Source organism: Myodes glareolus, chromosome 14, assembly GCF_982192425.1.
Source record: "Myodes glareolus chromosome 14, mMyoGla1.1, whole genome shotgun sequence".
Lineage (NCBI taxonomy): Eukaryota > Metazoa > Chordata > Mammalia > Rodentia > Cricetidae > Myodes > Myodes glareolus.
Genome location: NC_142039.1, coordinates 78,302,963 through 78,324,358, shown reverse-complemented (window position 1 = coordinate 78,324,358; position 21,396 = coordinate 78,302,963). Strand labels below are relative to the sequence as shown.

Here is a 21,396-nt window from a genome sequence, read left to right as displayed (position 1 = left end):
CATCAGGCGGTACTTTTGAGACCCAGCCCTTGCCCTCCTGTGACTCTGTCATTTCCCATCCAAGCTTTCCAAGAATTTGGAGGGAGGTTTTGGGAACTTGCCCCATAAGCAACCTCTTCACTCAGTAACTAGAACATTACCACAGCTAATGTGAGGGAAACCGGAAAGGGCAGCCTAGTCATGGGCCCAGAATGGAAAGGTGTTGACCGTCATTTAACAGCCTGTGCAAAGTGTGTCCTGGGGAGGAGCGTGACTGCCTATTAGCAGGCAAGGAACCAAGCAAGTGCACATGGGAAACTAAGAAGCAGGACAAATACGAGAAGTTTGCAGTGATGTTCTCTGTGGCAAATGGCTCAGGTCCATCACTTCTTCCTTTAAGACAGTGTCCTTGGCAGACATTACCCTCCCAGCATGTTTGTCCTTCAGTGGAGATAGTTTTCAGTTGTCCAGCTCAGTGACCAGTGTTACTGACATGTAGCAGTTGTAGAAAGCAAAGATGATGTTGCCAATGTTTTACACTATTCCAGAAAAGGACTGCCTCAGCCAGTGCAGCGCAGGGTAAGCCGCTGTTAAAATTCCATGTTGTGCTTTCTGCTGCAGAGTCAGGAAAGGATGACGGGGCCGATGCAGAATGCTTCCAGGGCTGGAGAGGTGATGGCTCAGCCACTAAGAGCCCTCACTGCTCTTGCAAAGGACCTGAGTTTAGTTCCCAGTGCTCACAACCACCTGTAGCCCCACCTGCAGGGGATTCAGCACCCTCTTCTGGCCTCCAGTGCAATCACACATGGATACAGACATACATACATAATTTAAAGTAAGACTTTTTTAATATTCATTTATTTATTATGTATACAATACTCTGTCTGTGTGTATGCCTGCAGGCCAGAAGAGGGCACCAGACCTCATAATGGATGATTGTGAGCCACCATGTGGTTGCTGGGAATTGAACTCAGGACCTTTGGAAAAGCAGGCAATGCTCTTAACCATTAAGCCAACTCTCCAGCCCATAAGACTTTTTTTTTTAAAGAATGTTTTATACAAGAACTGACGTGTCTGTTTAACTTATTTTACATACCAACCACAATTTTCCATCCCTCCTCTTCTCCTTTTCCCTCTTCCTATCCCCATCTACTCCTCCTCTGTCTCCATTCAGAAAGGGGCAGGCCTCCCATGAGAGTCAACAAAGCATGCACATCAAGTTGAGGCAGGACCAAGCTCCTCTCCTTGCACCAAGGTTGGGCAAGGCAACTCAGCATGGGGAATGGGTTCCCAAAAGCTTGCTCAAGCACCTGGAACAGGTCCTAATCCCGCTGCTAGGAGCCCCACAAACAGATCAAGCTACATAACTGTCACATACATGCAGAATGCCTAGTTCAGTTCCATGCAAGCTCCCTAGCTGTTGGTCTAGAGTTCAGGTCAGCTATCTCTCTGGGGTCCCCTGTCATGACCCCTCCCCCCTCCCCCCTGGCTCATATAATCCTTTCTCTCTCTCTCTCTCTCTCTCTCTCTCTCTCTCTCTCTCTTCAACAGAACTCCCAGGGCTCGGCCCAGTGCTTGGCTGTAGATTTTTGCATCTAACACTTACTTGCTGAATGCTCTCTAATGACAATTAGGATACTCACCAGCCTGATAACAGGAGGAGGTCAGTTCAGGTACCCTCTCCACGATTGCTAGGACTGACATCTTATTGGATAACACCTAAAGACAATTTTCAATATTTCAGGACAGAGCCCCCACATAAAGTCCAACCTGCTTTCGGGAAGCCTTCAGAGTCTGTGGCGGGCAGTCACTGGCCCGCTTTTCGATTTCCAAGGAGACCCAGCTCAGCAAGGCGGAACCTTCATTTTAGGTCCAGGTGAGCATCAGGGACAGGCTATGTCTCTGTGCCCTCTCCAGCCTAAGAGCCACCCACCTTCATTATGTGACAGATACTGGTCTAATGAGAGGGTGTGCTCTGGTAAGGAGCATCTTTCCTTTTCAGAGACTTCTGGGTATTGATGTCTGTGTTTGATGAGGGTCCTCATCACTGGAGAGTGAGGGCAGGGATTTGGGGCACAGTAAGCTATGAGTTGCTGATTGATATATGGCTATTATACTCTTTTAAAAGTTCAACAGGGCTTAAAGAAATTGCTCAGTGTTTATGAGCACTGGCTGCTCTAGCGGTGGACCTAAATTCAGTTCCCAGCACCTATATCAGGTAACTCACAACCACCTGTAACTTTAGTTCCTAGGGATCTGATGCCCTCTTCTGGCCTCCATGGGCACCTACACTCATGTGTACAACCACCCCCCCCATACTTATAAGTATACATAATTAAAAATAAAATAAATCTTAAAGGAGTTCAGTGCTCACTTTGGCAGCACACATTCTAAACTTGGAACAATGCAAAGATGAGCTTGGTCCCTGCACCAAGGACGACATTCACATTTGCATCATAGTCCACATTGTTCCTTCAGCACTCAAAAGAAATCTGGAAATTTCCATGAACGAAGTAGGGGATCCAGATGTGCACAGTGATACCAGGCTTGACAGAGCCATCTGACCCAAAGGAATAGGAATGCTCCAGAGTGGGTCCCTGTCCATTTGTCCAGGAAATGTAATGAGGCTGAGGAGTCACCAGTCTCTACACTTTGATAACCTGTGTCCTTATTACACATTAAAAAAAATCTACAGACAGAAAAGCAGACAAAAAAGAGTGGTGGTGAGATACACTTGGGAGGTAGAGGCAGGTAGATCTTTGATTTCAAGGCCATCCTGGTTTACAGACTGAGTTCCAGGACAGCCAGGGCTTAAAAAAACAAAACAAAACAAAACAAAACAAACAAAAAACCTACAGTTAATATGAATGGGAATATGGAATAAAGTTACAGAACTGCCAAAATCTAAGTTCAATAGGGGCCTGGCCAGATAGCTTCCCAGGTAGAGACACTTGCGATTCAAGCTTGGAGAGATGGAGGTGAGCTCCTTTTGTAAATGAAAGAATCTTCACTTTTGCCGACTGAAGTAGGAGACCCACACAGTGTTGGAAAGCGAGCCAGTACCAGGACTAGCCCGTTCCGAAGTGAGGACTGCAATAAGCCACGGCTTCAACAACTGCATTAACCGTGTCTTGGCCAGCAGTACAGAAAGCAGACTCTCCACATTCACGGTCTGCAGTAACAGACCAAACAGCCACTGGCATAGGCAGATTTTTCTTCATTTTCTGCCTCTTAAAAATTGTACCTCCTAGTGAATTATTAACACATCTATCAATCCCAGACTCTTGAAAGGACTGCTTTTGACTGTTTTATTTTTTTGTAGCAGGCACACTTGTACCCGTCTCTTACAAATTTAGATCATTTAAAAAAAAAAAGAAAGAAAGAAAAAGAAAAAGCTCTTTGGGGCTGGAGTTGTAATTCAGTAGAAGATGCATTGTTTCCTAGGCTCATCACCGATAAATGACTAAGTAAATACACGAGCCCATTTTGAGCTCAGCTCAGAGCTCCCTCCTTTCCATCCCCCCCCCTTTTTTTTTGAGACAGGGTCTCCCGATGGACTTGTGGCTGTCCTAGAACTCGCTCTATAGACCAGGCTGGCCTTGAACTCACAGAGATCCACCTGTCTCTGCCCCCTGAGTGCTGGGATTCTTTAATCCACTACCTCCCAGCCTCCATATTCTTCTCTTTCTCCGTGGTGTTGGGTATTTCACCAGGGTCTTGTACACTGCACAGGTGCTCCTATCACTGAGCTACACCCCAGTCTTCCAGACCCGTATTTTTGAATAACTAATTTGCATCCTCAGACCTGGAAGGTGTTGTTGGAGGCTGTTCGTTTGTTCCCAGCCACTCAGACCCGAAATAATTATACAGAAACTATGTTATTTAAAACACTGCTTGGCCAATAGCTTAATTATATTGCTAGCTAGCTCTTATATCTTAAATTAACCCAATTTCATTATTTTATATTTTACCACAAGGCTTGTGGTTTTCTGGTAAAGTTCCCTGGCATCTCCTTCCGTGGCAGCTACATGGCATCTCACTGACTCTGCCTACGCTCTCTCTACATCTCTGCTTGGATTTCCCACCTGGCTTTACTCTGTTAAGCCATTGACCAAAAGCAGCTTTATTCATAAACCAATAAAAGCAACACATATACAGAAGGACCTCCCACACCAGGAAGGGGTTGTTGTTCTTTTACCCCATTCCTCATCTCAAGTCACTGAGTCATTTGGCCATTGTCTTCGTGTTTCTACTGCTGTAGAGACATCATGGCCATGGCAACTGTGGATGATGATGATGATGATGATGATGATGATGATGATGATATACAGTGTTCTGCATGCATGTATGCCTGTACTCCAGGAGAGGGCACCAGATCTCATTACAAATGGTTGTGAGCCACTACGTGGTTATGGGAATTGAACTCAGGACCTCTGCTCTTAACCTCTGAGCTTTTTTATATTTACATATATATATATATATATAGAGAGAGAGAGAGAGAGAGAGAGAGAGAGAGACAGGGTTTTGGTAACTGTTATATAGGAAAACATTTAATTGGGGCTGGCTTGCAGTTCAGATGTTGAATCCGTTATCATCATGACAGGAAGCATGGCAGCATGCAGGCAGACATGGAGGCAGACATGAAAGTTCTACATCTGATTTGTCAGGCAGCAAGAAGAGAAAGTGCCACATGGGGCCTAGCTTGAGCTTCTGAAACCTCAAAGCCCACCCTTGTTGACATACTTCCAGTAAGACCGTACCTATTCCAACAAGGTCACGTGTCCTAATCCTTTCAAATAATGCCACTCCTTATAAGCCACACCATAGCCACAGGGGATGAAGAATTAAACCTGTTACTATAGATGTGGCCAGTGGACGTAATGCCAAAAAGCATGTCCTTTGATCTAATGTTTCAAGTTAAATTCTGGTTTTGGCTGCATAGTGGCACATACCTTTAATCCCAGCATTTTGGAGGCAGAGGCAGGAGGATCTACATAGTGAGTTCCAGGCCAACCAGTGCTATATAATAGAGAGATCCTGACTCAAAACAAACAAAAATTCTGGTGTTGAGCTCCAAGTGGAACTAACAGGATTTAGACGATAAATTACGACTTGAGTGGATAGGATTGTGGGTGTCTAGGTGTACTGTAGCTAGCTGGCTATGCCTTCCCTCCTAACCTCCTTGATTAGTTATAAAGCGTCCTCTGAAATCAGTGTTTTTCTTTCCCTCTTTTTTTTTTTTTTTTTGGTTTTGGCAGTGCTAGGGATGACCCAGATCCTCACGAGTACTGCACCCCTAGCCTCAGGAGTGAATTTTTTTGAAGCAAATGATTTGTTTTATTAATGCATATGCTTAGGAAATAGATATTAATTTCCCAGCTGATACCTATGTTAGTTCCAAATTCTGCCTGTCTGGTTGGATGTTTTATTTAATTATACTTGATGAAACTGAATAGAAGGGTATAATTTAGGATGCTGTCCCCTCAGAGCTCGTAATGTGTTAAGTGACACTCTTACTCAACCATTGCCTTGTCACGGTTAATTGCCATGATGCAGAATTATGGTGGCATTACATTGGAAGTATAATGGACTCCAGGTAATTAATTTTTCCCTTTGGACTAATTAGCAATTGTAATACTTCCTTGGTCCCGGTAAGCAGTAAATCTAAAGACTAGCGCATCATTTGCCCTCAGCGTTTGTCCTTCTTCTCTTCTAGGTAACAGCATCCACTTTGTGCACCGAGACAGGAATAGGTTGGATCACAAGCCCATAAACTCTGTTTTACAGCTTGTGGGAGTTCAGCCTGTGAACTTCATGAGCAGACCTGCAGTTATCCATGTGTGACTGCACATGGGATCTTCCACTTGTGAATGGGCCCTTGAAATGTGAGCCAAAATGCCAGGCATTATGAGATTATGGAAACACAAAACTCATGTGCCTATAGAACTATATTCTGAGAGGCATCAGGGAAAAGCTTTTTAAATTTTATAGCCTCTATAATTATTCATTCAATGAAAGATTTTTGGCAACTAAAATATAAGAAGGGGAACTGGAAAGATCACTCAGTAGTTAAGAACACTTGCTTCTCTTGCAGAGGACCTAGGTTTGGCTCACAGTTGTCTGTAACACCAGTTCTAAGGTATCCAACACCTTCTTCTTGCCTTGGGGTCCAGGTGTATATGTGGTAAACATGCATAAATGTAGGCAAACACTCATATACATAAAGTAAGAATAAATCTTATAAAGCTACATACATATGTGCATACATGCATGCATGTATTAAGGGAAGGGAAGAATGGGCCAGGTATGATGGCACAAGTTTGTAATACTAACACTGAGAAATGGGACAAGAATTAAGTCTGCCCAGGCAGTGGTAGCAACGCCTTTAATCCCAGCACTTGGGAGACAGAGGCAGGCGGATCTCTGTGAGTTCAAGGCCAGTGTGGTCTACAAGAACCAGTTCCAGGACAGGATTCAAAAGCTACAGGAAAACCCTGTCTCGAAAAACCAAAAAAGAAAAATAACAAAAAGCAAATAAATGTACAGCCAGATGTGGTGGTGCATGGGAAGGAGGCAGGAATTCTAGAACAGGCTTACATTTCTAGACACCTGCTTTTTCTCACCCCAAAATCTCTTATTTAGAAAACTCTTGTCATATTTTACTTTTTAAGAATTTTAGTTTTGACCAGGCAGTGGTGGCATACATCTCTAATCCCAGCACTCAGGAGGCAAAGGCATCTCTTCAAGTTGGAGGTCAGCCTGGTCTACAAAGCAAGCTCCAGGATAACCAAGGCCACGCAGACAAATCCAGTCTCAAAAACCAAAGAAAGCAAGGGAGAATGTTAGGTTTTTTTTGTTTGGTGTTTTGTTGTTGTTGTTGTTGTTGTTGTTCTATTCTTTGAGACAAGGTTTTTCCGTGTAGTCTTGACTGTTCTGGAACTCTTGCTCTGTAGACCAGGCTAACCTAGAACTCAGAGATCTGCCTGCCTTTGCCTCACAAGTGCTAGGATTAAAGGTGTGTGCCACAACCATGCAGCTAAGAATCTTAGTTTTGTCCCAGAAATTCTATCTCAAGAAAACTATCTCAAAATCAAAATATTTGTAATTCTTAGCAACCATAATACTACTATGACTTTATACTTTTATATAAGCATATTAACTCATAAAACTATTTTGATGCATTTTCACACAAATATATATGGACAGTCATGGTTTTAAATCAATAAAAGTGAGACTTTTTGGAATTTAAAATTAATTTTTTTTCTATTTTTTGTTTGGAATATTTTGTGTGTTCTGGGGTTCTTTGGGGGTGAGGGAGAACAGTTCCTTACTATGTCATAGGCTTGCTTAGACTTCCCTAGCCCATTGAGAGATGACTCATCCTCCTCTTATAGAGGTCCTGGGTTTGTTTTCCTACACCCATACCAGGCCCCTCACAAATGCCTATAACTCCAGTTCCAGTGGATCTGGCCTCATCAGCATGTGCATACAAATGGTGTACATGTCCTCTGATACACACACAGACACCTGAAATGTAAGGAATAAATCTTAAAACAACCATAAACCTCTCTATCCTAGACTGGTCTTGAACTCTCAAGCTTCTTCCCCAACCTCTCGGTGTCGGAATTACAGGTATATGCTGTCATACCAGCCTGTTCTATATTGAACATAAAAGAAAGAATAATAGTCAGATCCCCTTTTGCCAGTTTTAACCAAAATTTATATATTTGCAAGTATAAATAAATGTTTATAAATATATGTGGCTTTAGGGAGGTACAATTCCATAAACACTGTGCATATGGTTGCCACCCAAATACATATAATACCAAGGCAACAGCTGGGTGTGGTGCCATCAAGTGATACCATAACTGAGGCAACTCTTTATTGCTGTTGTTTTCGAGACAGTCTTGGCTCTGATACTTGCTCTGTAGAACAGGCTGGTCTTGAACTCACAGAGATCCACCTGCCTCTGCTTCCCAAGTACTGAGATTAAAGGCATGTGCCATCATCACCCAATTAGCAACTCTTTAAAAAAAAAAGCATTTAAGTACTCGCTTTGGCAGCATACATACTAAAATCTGGATGATACAGAGAAGATTAGCATAGCCTCTTCACAAGCATAACACATGAATTTGTAAAGCATTCCATATTTTTGTAGAATTCTGCAGTTTAAAAAAGGCATTTAATTGGGGACGTGTTTACAGTTTCAGAGACTCAGGGCATTAGCATCATGGCAGGGAGCATGGTGGTATGTTGTGAGATCTTTACTTCCTGATCTGCAGGCAGAGACAGACAGACAGACAGACAGACGACAGACTGTGCTTATCGGCTTTTGAAACCTCAGAGCCCACCTTTCAGTGATACACTTCTTCCACCAAGGCCACACCTCCTAACGCTTGTAATCCTTTCAAACAGTCCAATTCCCTGATGACTAAGCATTCAAATACATGAGCCTCTGGGGACCATTGTTATTTAAACCATCTCAGGTAGCATGCACCTATAGTCCCACTTACTTGGAAGATGGACTAGCCTGGGCATTTCGTGTGTGTGTGTGTTATAAAATTATCTATAATGCACACTGAACTATATAAACATACTCCCCCCAAGGTCATGATTATACTAGAATTTAAATCCTGAAACTCTTTCTGTGAAAAATGTAGAAATTGTAGGTAAAACAATATTGGACTGGGGAGTGTGGCTCAGTACTTGCCTAGCATGTTCAAGGCTCTAGGTTCTTACACGGTACCACCAAAAAACAAAACAGAAACATTTTTGTGGTGCTCTGTGTTCACCTATACACTCTTTGCACACTGTGTGGAATTACTGTTATAACCATCATCCAGAACACACATGTCACAGACAAGAACATTTTTTACAAGAAATTCCAGAAGCGCCACAAACAACCTGAAAGCAGGCTGATGACAATTGTGAAGTCACGGATCACCTGGGAGGCAGGAACTCATTCCCAGCTTATGAGAAAGCTGTTCTTTGGCCAGTTCAAACAACAGGTAGTTAACTACGACCCTTGCATGAAACCCTCTGAAGACACCTGAGGCCTGAGACCCATGGGCTGCACCTTCTCAGAACGGTCAGATTCTCCATGGGCCATGACCCCATGAGGGAATTCACTGGGAACCTTCTGCAGTGAGCTGCTGTGGAAACAAAAACCTCGATGGCATGATGGCAGATTTCGAAAAGCATGGCTGAAAGCAAGAGACAGTCAACTAAACTGCAGTCCCAACTACTCAGGACGCTGAGGCAAGATCTCTTAGCCCACAAGTTGCACAACAGCCCTGGCAACAGCAGCCCCCAGCTAATAAAGGAAAACACAAACCAATCAGGCTGACCTGTAGCTCATTGACAGTATTTGTCTCACATTATCTTCAGCACTGGGGAGAAAATCATGCTCAGATTTTTGTTTTAGGGGAAGGGTATGTAGTTCCAAGGTCGAATGCTTGCCCAGCATATACAAGGTCCCTGAGTTCCATCCCTAGAAACAAAGTAAATCTTAATTTAAAATAGAAGAACGAATCCCAAGACGACTTGGGATAGACTAGAAATCTGCAGACATTTACTGAAGGTACCTTCTACCATGCAGCTGAGGTGGACTCTGACCATGTAGATGGAGAAACTTATAAGGATGTGTAGTGTTCTACTTCAAAATCAATAGTCATTTTAAGCAGAGTGTTCTACGGTTGGGTTGTGACTTGGTGGTGGAGTGCTTGCTTAGCAGCACAGGCAGATGAAGGAGTGGATGATGGATGGATGGATCATTTAAGACATGCGCTTGACATACATACATTTTGTAAAAATAAAATGGTTTTCAATTCAGCTTAAAGAATTCATTTTCACTAGGCATGGTTGCATATGCTTTTAATCCCAGCATTCAGAAGGCAGAAACAAGTAGATCTCTGTGAGTTTGAGGCTAGGCTGCTCTACATAGTGAGTTCCAGGCCACCTAGGTATATAGTGAGGCTCTGCCTCCCAAAAGAAAACCTCAACAAACCAAAACCTCCATAATTGTTAGGGGCTAGTGAAATGACTCAGAGAGAAAAAGGTGCTTGCCACCAAGCCTGAAAACTTGTGTTCTGTTCTTGGACTAACCTGGTAGAAAAGGGGTACCAATTTCTGAAAGTTGTTTTCTAGACACATATGCACTGTAATGTTTATAAACACATATGTACACACACCACTGCCTAAGTATTTTTTAAATCACAAAAAAAAAACCAAAAAAAGTTCTTAGAAAAATATCAATGACATTTTGGCTTTAGACACAGATTCAGACAAATAAAATAAAAACAGGCTAAATAATAAAAACATTTAGGCATATTGTTTTATTTATTTTATTCTTAGCTAGGAAGTATTCAATATTAAGAGCACACACTGAACCAGGCAGTGGTGGTGCACATCTTTAATCCCAGCCCTTGGGAGGCAGAGGCCAACTTGGTCTACAGACCTAGTTCTAGGATAGCTAAGGCTAAATAAACTGTGTCTTTTTTTAAAAAAAGATTTATTTATTAAGCATACAATGTACTGCTGGCAAGGAGATTGTGAGCCACCATGTGGTTGCTGGGAATTGAACTTGGGACCTCTGGAAGAGCAGCCAGTGCTCTTACCCTTTGAGCATCTCTCCAGCCCCGAAACTGTCTTGAAAAGCAAAACAAAACAAAAAATAAACAACAACAACAACAATAACAAAAAACCCCACTGATCTTTAGAGGACCCAAATCCAGTTGGCAAACCCCATGTCAGGTAGCTCACAACCACAAGTAACTCCAGCTCCAGAGGACCCCACAGGCTCTTCAGGACTTCTTGGGTACTGCATGCATATGTGCATACACAGAGACACACATACATTTAAATAAAAAGTAAAGTTCCAATAATCAGCCAGGTGTGGTAGTACACACTTGTAATCCCAGCACTGTATACATCTCCAGAGAGTGCCTCACATAGAAGCCAGACAAGAAGCTGGAGGATGCCAACTGTAACACTGTCACAGCTATGAACTGGAGATGCTCCAAATGTCCAGCGCCAGAAAAATGGTGGAGGACATTGTATTTATCGTGTACACCCGTGAGAAACAAACCAAAAGTGTGCATAGCTGAGAGGCATGTCCTAGTTACTTATTATTGCTGTGCAGAGACATCACGACCAAGGGAACTTAGAGGAACCATTTAATGGGACTCTCAGTTTCGGAGGGTTAGAATCCGCAACTGTCAAGGCAGGCAGCATGGTGACTGCAGGCAGGCGTGTACTGTAGCTGTAGCTGAGAGGCCACATTTAGACAGCAAGGCAGAGAGCCAACCGGAATGGTACGGGTTTGTAAACCTCAAAGCCCTCCACTGTGACACACCTCCTCCTTCCCAAACAGGTCTACCCACTGGGGACCAAGTATTTAAACATATGAGTCTATGGGGATCATTCTCACTTATGCTATCATACAACATGATCCCAGAAAACAAAGCAGTTGCAGGGAAAAAAAATCCTTTATATACATACACACACATTTATATACACATATATATGTGTATTATATATATGTATATGTATTATATATGCACATAATGCACACACATATATGTATACATACACACATACACACATATTTAGGCTGGTCAGTGGTGGCACACACCTTTAATCCCAGCACTTGGGAGGCAGAAGCAGGCAGATCTCTTTGAGTTCAAGGCCAGCCCGGGACAAGCCCCAAAGCTATGAGAAACCCTGTCTCAAAAAACCCAAAATAAACAAGCAAATAAATAAAATTTATAAATATATATTTAAATGTGTGTGTAGTTCTTTGCTTTTTTGTTTTATGAAGCAGGATCTCACTATGTAGCCCTGTCTGGCCTAGAGCTCACTATGTGGATTAGACTGGTTTAAAATTTACATAGCTTTACCTACTCTGTTTCCCAAATCCTGATAAACTGAGTTCAATACCTGGGACCCATTTGGTGGAATCTGAGAACTGAGTAATGTAAGTTGTTCTCTGTCAGCTTCCTAACATCCACATGCGTGCATGCACACACACATACACACACACACTCAACACATACACACATTCACACATACACACACTCACACACATGCTGTGGCAAACATCTGAATACACACAGATATATACTCACAAAAACAAATAAATGTAATTTTTAAAGAGAGGGCTAGGGTCATAGCTCAGCGAGTAGAGTGGCTGACACCCACGAAACCCAGATCCCCAGTGCTGCATAAGCCCAGACACGGTGCCACATCTCTGCCATTCAAGCACTTGGGAGATGGAGGCCGAAGGACCAGAAGTTCAGGTCATCCTCAGCTACATAATGAGTATGAGACCAGCCTGGGCTACATAAGACCCTGATTCAAAAACAAAGTACAAGAGAGGACGGAAAATGAGTGACATGTGTCCCTTTGCATGGGGCAGACTAGTTCACAGGAACTGGAGGGTTTGGGGGCTGCAGTCAGTTGAAGCAGGCCAGAGCTCTGCTGAGAATTCAGAGCAGCTCCCAGAAACTACGCATCAGCCCTGTTCGTCACAGGAAGTCATTGGAACAAAGCACTTACAGAAGTCAGACTAGTTTCAAGAAAAGAATTTTACATACTATGCCGATCTTCGTACAACGACTTAAAAATGGAAGTAAGTAGGCAAATGTTTTAGAAGGTTCTTTAGCGAGTCCTACAGCAGGCTGTTATTTAGTTTTATTCGGCTAGCAGTCTGGAATCGGTGAGTCACTTGGCATTTCTAGACTTCAACCCTTAAGGCCTTGAAATGCCATATGTGAGCACGTTTACTGACTTAATGTAAACAGGGAATAGCTTTTTATTTCCAGGCATTGTGTGGAAACAGAGGTCTGCACTCTCACCTCCACAGTACAGAATGAAAGGCAGGATGATAGTAGTTTGAGACCAGAGACCCTGTCTCTCAACCCTCTTTGTCAGAGGGCAGGGAGTGTAGCTCAGTGGCTGAGTTCTTGCCTAGCATGCTTGTGGCTATCATTTGCTCCCCAGAACCTCAAATATGCCTACCTACACAAATGATCCATATTTGTTAGGATTTGGGGAAATTAAAATTTAGCCCCAGAGACTTCCTGGTATGGAGACATGTCACCACACTTCAACACCGTAAGCACTGACACTTTTGGAGGAGAGAAGAAAAGTGTCACTTCCCGACACTGGAAACTAGTTTGTGGATGGAGAACTCGGGGCTTTCAATGACATCACACAAAATTCATTAGAATCCCAGCACTCAGGAGGCAAACAGAGCTCTGTGAGTTCTAGGCCATCTATGGGGTTGCTTAGCAAGAAGACCCTGCCTGTAGCAAAATAACAACAACATCCCCCAAAACCCAGTAGGGAGAGGGATGTAGGTTAGTGGTAGGACAGTTGGCTGGCATAAGAGAGAACATGGGGCTGGGTGGTTGTGGTACAGGCGAATCTTTGAGTTAGAGGCCAGCCTGGTCTACAGAGTGAATACCAGGAAGCCAGGGCTACACAGAGAAACCATGTCTCAAAAAACAAACAAAAAAACAGAGAGTGCACGAGAGAGCAAGAGAGAACATGGATTCAGTTCCTAGCATCAACACCCCCATTATAATGTATCAAATTATATGTATGTCTCTATCTATCTATCTATCTATCTATCTATCTATCTATCTATCTATCTATCTATCTATTTATTTTCTTAGGTTTTGTCTCAGGATTGAAAAACAGACCAGAGCCGAGTGTGGTAGTATACATCCTTTGTCCCAGCAGTCAGGAGCCTGAGTCAGGTGTATTTCTCTGAGTGGAGAAATAGCAAGAATCACCTGTAGAAGGCAATGTGTGTCCTAGAAGGACTGTAAGGGTGGCAGCAGATGAATCCCTGAAGTTCATTAGCCATCCATCCACTGAATCAGATGAACTTCAAATTCAATGAGAAACTCTGCCTCAAAAAATAACGGTGAGGGGCTGGAGAGATGGCTCAGAACACTGACTGCTCTTCCAAAGACCAAGGTTTGATCCTACATGAGAGCTCTTAGCCATCTTACTCCAGTTCCAGAGAACCCAATGCCCTCTTTGCCCTCCACAGGCACCAGACACCAGGCATGCAGGCAAACCACCCACACACATAAAATTAAAAATTTAAATTAATATATAAAAAATGGAGATTTATTGGGGAAAGACACCTGCCAACCTCTGGCTACCACATACACTGGTGTAACTACATATGTACCATATGTGTACACACAACACACACACACAGAGGCACACACATAAACTCACTCAAATACAGACATGCACAAGACATGAGTCACTTTCACTAATTTTTATAATTTGATTGCCTATGAGTTCCTTAACCTTTGGATTTTTTCCCCTCTTCCCTAGCCACTGACTCTGGATTAAAAGATTCACTGTTCACATTTAAAAACAGAATGAGGCTTAAGAGATGACTCAAGCTGTTTTGTTAATGCTCTTGCAGAAGACCAGGACACTTACGGTAGATTACTCCTGAAACTCAGGTTCCAGGGGATCTGAGGCCCTCTTCTGGCTTTGTGGGAAAATGGAGACCTAAGGGTGGACCTGGACTTCCTCCCCACAAAGGGGCTTGAATAAAAAAGGTCCAGAGGAAATCACTGTATTCGAATTGGTAGTTAGTTCTCTTCTCAAACTGGACAATCTTCGAGAATGTTCTTCCTAGCCCCAACAGGAGACGAAGAATAAATTGCTTTTACATTGCAACAGACTTGGAAGAGACTTGAAATTGATGCTTTTCAATGACTTCCATGTCCTTAAGGGGAGAGTTAGACAAGAATGTCTTTCTTGTTTTGTAATAGTTGGCAAGAAAAATGGTGTAGTGTGGGTAAAGGAGGAGGTTAGCTACCTTCAGTTACCTGATTATCTTTGCCAGTCTTGACTGTGAAGCTTGCTGTCTCCTGCCCTGGGAGGAGGTCTAGTCTGGCAGCTGGGCTCATAGGCAGAGTCAACTTGGATCTGCAGCCACTTCTGAAGAGTCCAGGAGAAACTGTCCAAGCCCTGTGTGTCTAAGAGTACCTGGATTCAGCCAGAAGAGCTGATCCAACTCGGTCAGGATGAGAGAGCCAGAAATAAATTTCAGAAGCCAAAATTTCATGCCAGAAGCTATATCTGACCTGGAGAGTAGAAAGTAAAGCAAAAAGAGGGAGTTGGAGGCAGGGGAATGGCTACAGGACATGGTTTGGGTAGAGGTCAGACCTATGGAATCATGCTCATGGTTATTGCTGTAACAGAATACCAGAGGTTAGGGACTTCAAAAAAAGAGGTTTGTTTAGCTCACAGTGTTGGAGGTTCACGCCAAGTGTGGTGGCACATACCTTTAACCCCAGCACGTGGGGCATAGCACCAGTATGTACTGGGTAAATAGTAAAAATGGCAGCAGTTTGAGAGCAGCAAGTGACACACACAGAAGAGAGATTCAGGTGAAGTGCTAACCTCTCCTATATTAGCCCACCCTCTTAGGGGCTAACCTCGATCTAGGACACCTGTATTAATCCCTTCTGAGGGTGGTACCCCCAAGACCTAACTTTCTACTAATCCCTTCTCTTAAAGGTTCCATCATATCAATACCCCATGTTGAACACCAAACCCCCAACATAAATGAATCTTTGGGAGGTATGGGGCATGGACATGCATGGGCAGCCCGTATATAACGCTTCTGTTGAACTTGTCCATATGGATTTCATGGTCTAAATTGATGAGGACGACTGACCAGGTCTCTTCCTCGGGAGGGCACCAGATCTCATTACAGATGGTCGTGAGCCACCATGTGGTTGCTGGGAATTGAACTCAGGACCTTTGGAAGAGCAGGCAGTACTCTTAACTGCTGAGCCATCTCTCCAGCCCTTTGGGAGGTATCCTCAAATCAAATTTAAACTACAGGAGGTGATATTTTAAAAAGACTCATTGGGAGCCGGGCATGGTGTCACATGCTTTTAATGCCAGTATTCAGCAGGCAGAGACAGACAGAACTCGATCCAGGTCACCCTGATCTACATAGTGAGTTTCAGGACAGTCAGAGCTACATAGACACAGCCTCAAAAAATAAAACAAATAAAAGGACTCACTGGTTATATAACTTGTTTTGGTCAGTGGTTACCTACCATAAAGAACTTTATATCACACTGAACTAATACCTAGTGTGTTAGCTTTCATTTCTGTAAGAAATACCGGAGAAAATCAACTTAAAAAGAGAATTGTTATTTTGACTTACAGTTTCAGAGGCTTAAGCTTGGTTGGTTCACTGCTTTGGGGCCATTAGTGAGACAACAGATATGGCAAACATAATTATTCTATTTATGTAGAATAAAGCAGCTAACTTCATAGTCAAGAACTGAAAAATCAAAGAATCCCATGTCTCACAGTTCCCTATGACGGCATGCTTCCAATGATTGAAAACCTCTTGCTAGGGCCTGCCTCTTTGATTCCCACCATTTCCTATAGTGCTTAGGGAGAACCAAGCCTTTAACACACAAGCCTTTCGAGTCCACTCAAAATCCTTGTGCAATCTTTGTTTTTACCATGTGCTAATTATACTTTTAAAAAAATTTACTTTGAGCCAGACATGGTGGTGTATGCTTTCAATTCCAGCACTTGGGAGGCTGATGTGGCAAGTCTTTTGTCCCATGAGCTAGCTCCCAGGTAACCACATCAAGACTTCTTATTAATTATGAAAGCTCAGCTGATAGATTAGGCTTGTTTCTAACTAGCCCTTATAACTTAAATTAACTCATTTCTACTAATTTGCTTTCTGCCTTGTGGATTTATTATTTCATCTCTGTAGTGTCCTCCTGCTTGCTCTGTATCTCCTGGCGTCTTCACCTTTCTTCTTCCCAGCATCCTCTCTGCCCCCAAAATCCTGCCTAGCTATTGGCCTTTCAGCTTTTTACTAAACCAATCTGAGTGACACATATTCATAGTGTACAAAAAGATAATTCCACAGTTCCCTCTTTTTGTCTAAATAAAAAAGAAAGCTTTTACTTCTAACATAGTAAAACTATATACAATAAGAACAATTATCAGGTAAGAATTACATTCACAATGTTCAATCTATTTGTATTTGGCATAGTCAGAGAAAATATTCTATTATGTATCTTATCGTGATGAGTTCAAAGCTCTGTGCCTAATTTACCTTCTATCATAACTAAGGAAACTGCAACTATAACTACCTAGTCTTCAATTCCATCAAAGATCCCAGAAGGATATAATATTACCTGGGTAAACAGGAAGTACAGTATAAGCCACTTCTAAACCTATGGAAATGACAGGCAGACATCTGGCTGCCTGGACAGTTACCCAATGTTCCTCTGCAACACTGGGACATCTAATCTTTAGCCTACAGGCCTAGAATATCTGACAGACTTTTCTGTGAAGCAAGTTTTGAAGGACTATCCTACTCTGTCTTGGCAGAGTTGGCAATGGTTTTTCTTTGTGGTTCTGTTGGTCCTGTTTGGACAGCATATTGTCAGCACTGGAGACAAGAACAGTTTCTTGCCCATCTGGCTAGCTTTTGCCATGAAGAAAACAAACTCCATATGGAGGTTCTTTGATGCCCATTATCCTTTTTTGAAGTAGATTGGTGCTGCCAGGACATGTACATTGTCATGAAAAGTCTTATGTTATTGTAACATTTTAAATGAGCTGAACAGTGGTGGTGCACACCTTTAATCCCAGCCCTCAGGAGGCAGAGACAAGTGGATCTCTGTGAGTTTGAGACCAGCTTGGTCTACAGAGTGAGTTCCACGACAGGCTCCAAAGCTACAGAGAGAAATCCTGTCTCAAAAAAAAAAAAAAAAAAAAAAAAGCCCAAAACAAAACACAAAATAAAACAAAATAAAAAAATTAAGTACCATATTCTGTAGATCTTTGAAGTGTTTTAATATCATCTATCTATCTAAAATATAACTCTGTATGACCTTGAAAACATACCTAACATGACTATATGTTATAGATGGCTAACTCTTAACCTGTATTTTTTTTATATCCTAAATAGCTTTTAAAGTCAAACTTTAAATGGGCTTTTTAAATAAACTGCGTAAGTATAATACCTTAAACAAGAGTAAAAACATATATATACAGCATAACAAAAATAACCATAAATTTGTATCAATAAATAAAAATCCATACCAATGTAAAATAATTGAGACTAGCTGTTTAAAAAGACTTAACAATCCACCCATTTATCTCATTATTTTATACTATATCCCCTTTTTTTCCTTCAGAAAGAGATCTTTAAATCTAACTCCTTTGTTTAGCTTTTATCCTGCCCATGACTAATAACAATTTGTAACCAAACCCCCAAATGACCAAAAGCCCACCTCTTGGGAATGTGGGCATCATGTTCTCTAGACTGCTTTCTGTTGTCCTGAGGCTCTGGCAAGTTTAGAAGACCCTGGGAAAATTCGGATAATGGTCAAGTCCTGGAGGGTTAGCTCTGTTATTTGTTGTCCAGTCTCTGTGTAATAGGGAAGTGAAAGGCTTCTCTCTCTCTCTCTCTCTCTCTCTCTCTCTCTCTCTCCTCTCTCTCTCTTGGTTTTTTTGAGACAGGGTTTTTCTGTGGCTTTGGTGCTTGTCCTGGAACTCGCTCTGTGGACCAGGCTGGCCTCAAACTCACAGAGATCCACCTGTCTCTGCCTCCTGATTAAAGGGATTAAAGGCTAGGATTAAAGGCATGCACTACGCAAGGCTTATCTTAAATCCTGACTAGAGTAGTCTGTGAGGCTGTGAGGACCATCTCATCCAGCATCCTTGAAGCTGTTCTTGATGCAGATCTCTGGGGAAAATTGCAACAGAGGCATCTGAGATGCTGGATCACCTGGACCACCTGCTTTCATTGGTGTCTGGTTCCTCTGCTCTGAAAACACATTTTCAAAGGTAACATACATCTCTGCATTAACACAGATATGGAATGTGCAGTGTGCACAAGTAGTTAAAGGTGATTTTTTTTGTTTTATGTTTGAGCAGGTAAAGGGCATCTGCCAACTTTATAAATTCACTTGGATTGTATAATCAGACTGTAATATGAATTTCTATCCATGCCATATGAATGGATGACATGTAGTAATAAGTCATGAAGATTCTGTAGCCAACAAGATTTATCATGTCTCATCTCATCTTAGAGCAATTCCCATGTTAAGGGATCAGCTTACACATCACCTGTCCTATTATCTTTTTTGGCTTTCGTCCCTCATGTCTGTAGCCAAGATACTCAGGTCTCCCCAAGTCAAATCTGATCTCCAGTAATCTGGAAGAAATCCACAGCCTTACATTTCCCATGGAAACAAAAGCATAACCTCTCCCCCATGCGACATGTTGTCTGACCTCCATTTGTAAATTAAGACATTTTTAAAGTATACAGGTGTTTTAATTTAGTAGTTTCCATAATTCAATGCCTCTCAGCTGCTATTATTTTTACAGTAGTATTTAAAATATTCGAAGTTAACAAGACACCAGATAGGATCCAGACTTCTTGTATTTTTGATCTTTATGCGGCTTATTTTTTATTACTTTACTCTCTCTAAAGATTTTACTATTATTTTTAAACTATTTTTATGACTGTCTATTAGCCATTTTTTCCCCTTAGCCTATGAACATTGTTAAACACACTGTAACCTGTTGAGAGGTTTGTTTTTCTTCCTGTCTGAACCTGCATTACTGCATATCTGTAACCTTTTCTATCTGCATGAGCAAAACCTTAAATCTGCCACGAGGCTTAGCTCATGGCACACTGGCAGTTCAAGCTTGGAGCGTGTCTCTCTACGACCTGCATGGGAAACATGGGACTAAGAAGCCTCATTCTCTCCACTTTTGTGTGTTTAGAACCTTTCTGTTTTCTCGGGTCTTATGTGAATATACATGGCCAGATGTTGGGCACCATTTGTAGTGAGTCTTTACCATACCAGCTGGCTTCCAAATAACCACATGGAGACTTTTATTATTTATGCAAGCTCAACCGATAGCTTAGACTTGTTTCTAACTAGCTCCTGTAACTTAACCCATTTCTAGTAATTTACTTTCTGCCTTGAGGCTTTATTACCTCATCTTCATAGTGCCCATCCTGATCATTCTGCATCTCCTGGCATCTCTGCTCTTCTTCCCAGTCCTCTCTGCCCCGAAAATCTTGCCTTTCAGCTTTATTAAACCAATCTGAGTGACACATATTCATAGTGTACAAAAAAAAAATTATTTCACAACAGGCTGGGGCAGGCAGATTTCTGTGAGTTTGAAACTACTGTGGTCTACATACTGAGTTCCAGGACAACCAGAGCTACATAGTGAGGCTCTGTCTCAAAAAACTGAAAACAATTAAAATTTACTTTGGATTTTGGAGATAATGTCTCACTCTGTATTCCAGCTGACCTGAAGTTCACTAGGTGGCCCAGGCTGACCTCAGACTCACCATACTTCTCCTGCTTCAACCTCCCAAGGACTGGGATTAAAAGTGTGTCGTCACACCCAGCAGGAACCAGTTTTATTTAAAAAAAAAAAAAAAGATTTTACAAGCTTGGTGTTTTGTCTGCGCACATGTCTGTGTGAGGGTGTCAGAGACCCTAACTGGAGTTACAGACTATAGTGAGCTGCCATATGGGCACCATTTAACTTGGATCCTCTGGAAGAGCAGCCACTGCTCTTACCCATTGATTCATCTTTCCAGTCCCACGGGATGAGTTTATTTTTAAAAGATACAAAACACCACCAGCCCCTGAAAATATTTCTATGTAAAAGAATTTTGAACCTTTGCAAATTAGGCTTTACAAAAACAGTTTCAATTCGAACCTTTACAACAAACAATGTACTGGAATTGTGTGTGTGTTCATGTGGGTGCACAAGCACCTGTGTGTGTATGGAGGCCAGAGGTCCGTGATTCAGACAGACTGGCCACTGAGCCTCAGAAATCCTTTATCTGTCTCAATACTGGGATTATTGATACTTATCTGTGGTTTTTTTTTTTTTTTAATTTACATGGGTGTTAGGGATCTAAACTCAGGCCCTCATTGTTACATCAAAATTACTTTACCCGCGGAGCCACCTCCCAGTCTGGAACTTTTCTGGAATTATATGTGCCGCAGTACATATGCGTTCAGGTGCCTAGGTCACCAAATTCTCTGGAGCTGGAGTTTCAGGCAGTAGTAAGCAGCTTGACCTGGGGGGCTAGAAACCAAACTGCAAAAGCAGTGTTCACTCTTAACTTCTCAACCATCTCTCCAGTCCCAGTTTGAAATTCTTGGTTCCCAGCTGCTGAGATCCTTCAGTGAGAATCCTGAGTAAGGGGTTTCTTCTCCTTCCCAGGTCCCCATAATGTTCCCTGTCTTTCTGTTTCGACTGACCACTCCTCTGTGTGTCCCGACCTCACTGTCAGAGGAGAGCTTCAGACCAAATACTGTCTAAGGTGCTTTCAGTCTCCACAATCCTATG

General features: G+C 42.3%; 1 protein-coding gene and 2 non-coding genes across 6 annotated transcripts in view; all 3 read left to right on the top strand.

Moving 5' to 3' along the window:
• Nucleotides 1-21,396, top strand: part of Prxl2c (peroxiredoxin like 2C) — a 34,619-nt gene that overhangs the window by 11,479 nt on the left and 1,744 nt on the right. The window contains exons 5-6 of one of the 4 annotated variants that reach the window (XM_048447592.3): nt 1,724-1,855; nt 5,696-7,230. In XM_048447592.3, the coding sequence (XP_048303549.1) occupies nt 1,724-1,855; nt 5,696-5,823 (260 nt within the window). In that variant the 3' untranslated portion in view covers nt 5,824-7,230. Of the gene's footprint in view, nt 1-1,723; nt 1,856-2,107; nt 2,341-5,695; nt 7,231-21,396 lie in introns of those variants that run through there. The other 3 variants (XM_048447593.3, XM_085699657.2, XM_048447594.3) reach the window with 3 other exon arrangements.
• Nucleotides 2,346-2,450, top strand: LOC125409107 (U6 spliceosomal RNA). Its single transcript, XR_007234688.1, has one exon. It is a non-coding gene; the product is annotated as a U6 spliceosomal RNA (small nuclear RNA).
• Nucleotides 8,027-8,133, top strand: LOC125409113 (U6 spliceosomal RNA). Its single transcript, XR_007234692.1, has one exon. It is a non-coding gene; the product is annotated as a U6 spliceosomal RNA (small nuclear RNA).